General features: G+C 43.1%; 2 protein-coding genes across 2 annotated transcripts in view; one reads left to right on the forward strand and one right to left on the reverse strand.

Moving 5' to 3' along the window:
- Positions 1–1420, reverse strand: part of Dad1 (defender against cell death 1) — a 20105-nt gene extending 18685 nt beyond the window's left edge. Inside the window, exon 1 of the mRNA XM_031361149.1 lies at positions 1124–1420. Within this exon, the coding sequence (XP_031217009.1) occupies positions 1124–1334 (211 nt within the window). The 5' untranslated portion in view covers positions 1335–1420. The remainder of the gene's footprint in view (positions 1–1123) is intronic.
- A 146-nt stretch (positions 1421–1566) lies between these two features.
- The window catches only part of Abhd4 (abhydrolase domain containing 4), a 19245-nt gene continuing 16855 nt past the window's right edge, over positions 1567–3956 (forward strand). Inside the window, exon 1 of the mRNA XM_031361148.1 lies at positions 1567–1958. The gene's annotated coding sequence lies outside the window, so the exon portion shown is untranslated. The remainder of the gene's footprint in view (positions 1959–3956) is intronic.

The following is a 3956-nucleotide window of genomic DNA, read 5'->3' on the forward strand; positions in this document are numbered from 1 at the left end:
AAAAAAAAAGGAAAAAGACAGATGTAAAGAAAAGCATATCATTGTTTTCTATGTAGTCCTGGGAAGTCAGAACTTAATGCAGAGGCTGGTGAAGATGGGTGGCTTCAACAGGAGAGGTCTTACTTAAATCAGCTCTCAGCCGCACCCTGCTCCTACACTTCCAAAACCAGAGGCTAAATAAGAGGTTCTCAGCAAGATGCTTTCTCCTGGCTGGTTAATAAAATTGTCAATAACCAGTACTGGGCACAGTAAAGAGGTCTGTCAGATCTGGCTGATGGTTAGGGCGTAGCCTCCAGAAACTGGACCAAAACCCAAAGACGATATGGAGACTACTGAACAGGCTGACTTGGAAGCTCTAGAACTCTATATTTTGTCTCTGCCCAAACCAGCTCTAATTCACTGAGGTAAACAAACAATTGCTAATAAACCCCCAAAACACTGCTGACCATAATACACTTGGTAGTAACAGTCCTGAGCCAAACCTGTTCCCAGTATTCTCTCAATTCCATAGGGCAAGAAAGGTCAGACTTCAGATGAAATTCATGGTGGCAATCCTCATGAAATCCGGAAGTCTATAAGGTTATCAAATGTGTAGACCCGAAAGAAGAGCTAATACACAATTGTGTGAATAAAAACTGAGTTCAGGAAAAGGAGAAAAGCACAGGAATTATGCACAGAAATAAGCAGAGGCAACTAAAAGGCCAGCATCAACTGGATTGCTTCTTCACAAACAATCATTAATATTTATATTCCTATGCTATCATTGAAGTCTTCTAGATGGAGTAGGGATTAGGCCAATGTGATAGAAATGGCTCAGCTTGGCTTTTTCATTTAAAGCTCTACCAACTTTGTTTGTACTAAAGCTTCATCAAAACACAGGATATTTTTCCTTACAGAAGTATTAATTGCGACGATCACCAGAAGAGCTATTTCTTTACATATTCAGTTTTCAACTCCTCACCAGCTATCTGGCATTAGAAATGTGACAATTCTGAGCCTGCTTCCTGGATCCCAAGAAGCGTGACTTCACAGACGACGGCTTTCTACAAACTACCAAAGGGCATCGTGAGAACGAAGTTGCGCGCCAAAGTGGGACGTTATTACCAGGATACAGAATCATTACCCGCTAGGATGAAGCTGCCCACACAAGAGATGAAGCCTGAGAGGAAAGAGTTGAAGGGGAAGGTGCCCACGAGGAGACAGTAGCCGAACTGCAGCGCCCCGGTCAGCAGTATATAAAGGAGATAGGCGTCCAGCAACTTCAGCCGCTGCGGAGTGGAGCTCAAGTACTCCTCCAGGAACCGAGAGATGACGGACACCACCGACGCCGACATGACGAACGCGGGCACTTCGGATACCGAACGACCACGGTATGTCGCTCGCGCGTGCGCGTTAGCGGGCCCTAGCCACGCCCACGCCGGTGGGCCAATTGACTCCGGCGAAAAGGCCAGCCTTGGTGCGTCACAATTTAGTGCGCAGACGCAGGCTGCATCCCCAGACTGAGAACTACAGCCGGAAACAAATTAATGCGCCTGCGCCTGAAATATCTCCGCTCTGGAGACGTGTACTACATCCTTATTTCCGTCCTGCGTTTGTTCAGCCCACTGTTGCTCTGGCGACGAGATTTGTGACGGAAACAAGGGGAGAGGTTTAACCGCGGACAGAGAAGCCTACCAGAGAGTTCCGGCTCTCTTTGGTCCCCCTGTCCTCAGTCGTCAAGCTTGGGAATCTACTTAGAGACCAAGCTGGCGGTCCAGGGATTTAACCTGCCTGGCCCTAATTCTCTTAAAAGCTTCAGATGCCTGTGACCGATATTAGAACAGGTCAAGTTCCTCCACAGTGAGAACTATGCGTATACGGGGCGAGCGCCAGTTTACACTGGCGGGAGAGGGTTGACCTCTACAGGATCCTGAACTGGAAGGCTGGATCTGGCCCCTACGGAGAACCTAAACCAGCAGGTATTCACTCATTCAACAAACGTTTGTTGGGTACCAAGGAAGGCCAATAGCTTGTAGTTAAATTGTAGGGATTTTTAGGTTAATCAGTCACTATCTAAAAAGAGAGATAGTCACTTGTGCGTAAAGTGAAGGGTCAGGATCAGAAGCAATCCATCCCAAACTGACATCGTACAATAGGCATTGTTATAATATCCCGAAATGTCAACCTTGAAAGACTCCAAAGAGCATGCTTGGTTCAACCTTACCCTCTATGAATCATTTTATAGAAAAAAAGAAATGAAAGTTTGAGATTTTAACAAGCACAATTAACTGCTTTTTAGCGTTTTAACTGGAGAAAACTTAAGTTCTGTCTTCTGGTTTGCACTGCCATTACAAAGTTCACAATAACCCGACCTTCTAAACCTAGTATTTCATCTTTCAATTGAAAAGTCTACCCACATATAATCCGGTACTTCATTTCAGCATTAAAGTCACTTTCAACTGTCCTGCCTAACTAGATGAGCAACATTTCTAAAACAGCAACTGAACTACTGTCACATATTATCTATATTTAGCGGGGAAACCCATATTCACAGGGAGAAGTTTGCACTCCTGAAGAAATGTAGCCTCAGTGTTCTTGTATTAACTGTAGAGTGGGTGGGATGTGGAAGGATAACCAGACTGGTTCCTACTCCACATAATATGGCATGCATCTGTAATTGAACCCTTCTCCCTGCGTCATCACAAGTAAAACAGATTCCTCTGCTATTCAACTTACGGCCAAATGGGCTAACTGGCTGTTTCTAATCATCCAATAATGAATTCTTCCAGAAGTTCCTATGCCATCACTCCAGCACCTTCCAAAAGTGTCTTATCCTTTGAACTTTGTCAACTACTATCATTAACATCTTCATAGGAACTCCCTAGGAAGACAGAATCAATGCAAGACATCTTTTAATTGAAACAAGCACCCTCATTCTGAAACAAAACCATTCTATACTACAGCTTGTCTCAGCTACCTGAATTAACAATAAGGAAAAGTTTTGTTTTGTGTTCAGCTTATGGACTTATCTAAACTCTCGATAGGAAAGCATACCATCATTGACTTTGAGTGGTGTGAGTTAGAACATTACTGTGTGTAAAAAGTTCATGTGCAGAATAGTAGATAAAAGTTCAAGTCCCAGGGTTAGACAAGGAGGGTGTTGAACTTTGATTCTACCTGCTACTCATTATCTAACCTGAGACTGATCACTTAACATTTAATTCTTGCTTTCCTTCTTTCTGTTCTCTTTGACAAGGTTCCTTTATGTAGCCTAGCCTGGAATTTACTATGTATCCCAGAATGGATTCAAACTTGCAATCCACTGGATTACTCTGCTTACTAAGTGCTGAAATTACGGGTATACGCCACTATGGTCTCATTTTTCCATTTCCATGGCATGGAAACAACAATACTTGAGTCACAGCACTGTTTTGTTGTGGTTAAATGAAATAATGTCAAACATGAAGCACTTAGCAAAGTCCAGCCCATGGTAAATGCCCAGAAGATGTTTGTACTTGCTAACAAGTATTCATTCTGACATGAACTACATCTGTTTCTCCAAATACTTAAAAGTCTGCCATACTGCAAAGCTCCAGTAATTTGGGCATGCAAAAGATGGTACTAGCAGAGGAAATCAGGTAGCTGGCAAGAGACAAATTAGGTTTTAAGTTAAATCAGAAGTCAGAGAAGATCTTAGAGGCTTCGTAACTTAGATGCTCTACAACATGTGACATGGGAAAGTAGAGGGGGCAACAAGGTACCCTAGGAGGCAAACTCTGTGATTTTTACATCCTTTCTCCTAAGAAATTATATTATCTACTAAGACAAATACAAATCCTCCAAAGTAGAAAAAGACTCTTGTAAAGAAAGTTTCTCTCTCTCTGTCTCTCTCTTTCTCCCTCATGTCTGTCTCTCTCTCTGTCTCTCTGTCTCTGTCTCTGTCTCTCTCTCTGTCTCTGTCTCTCTCTCTCTGTCTC

The sequence above is a fragment of the Mastomys coucha genome, unplaced genomic scaffold (genome assembly GCF_008632895.1).
Source record: "Mastomys coucha isolate ucsf_1 unplaced genomic scaffold, UCSF_Mcou_1 pScaffold9, whole genome shotgun sequence".
Classification (NCBI taxonomy): domain Eukaryota; kingdom Metazoa; phylum Chordata; class Mammalia; order Rodentia; family Muridae; genus Mastomys; species Mastomys coucha.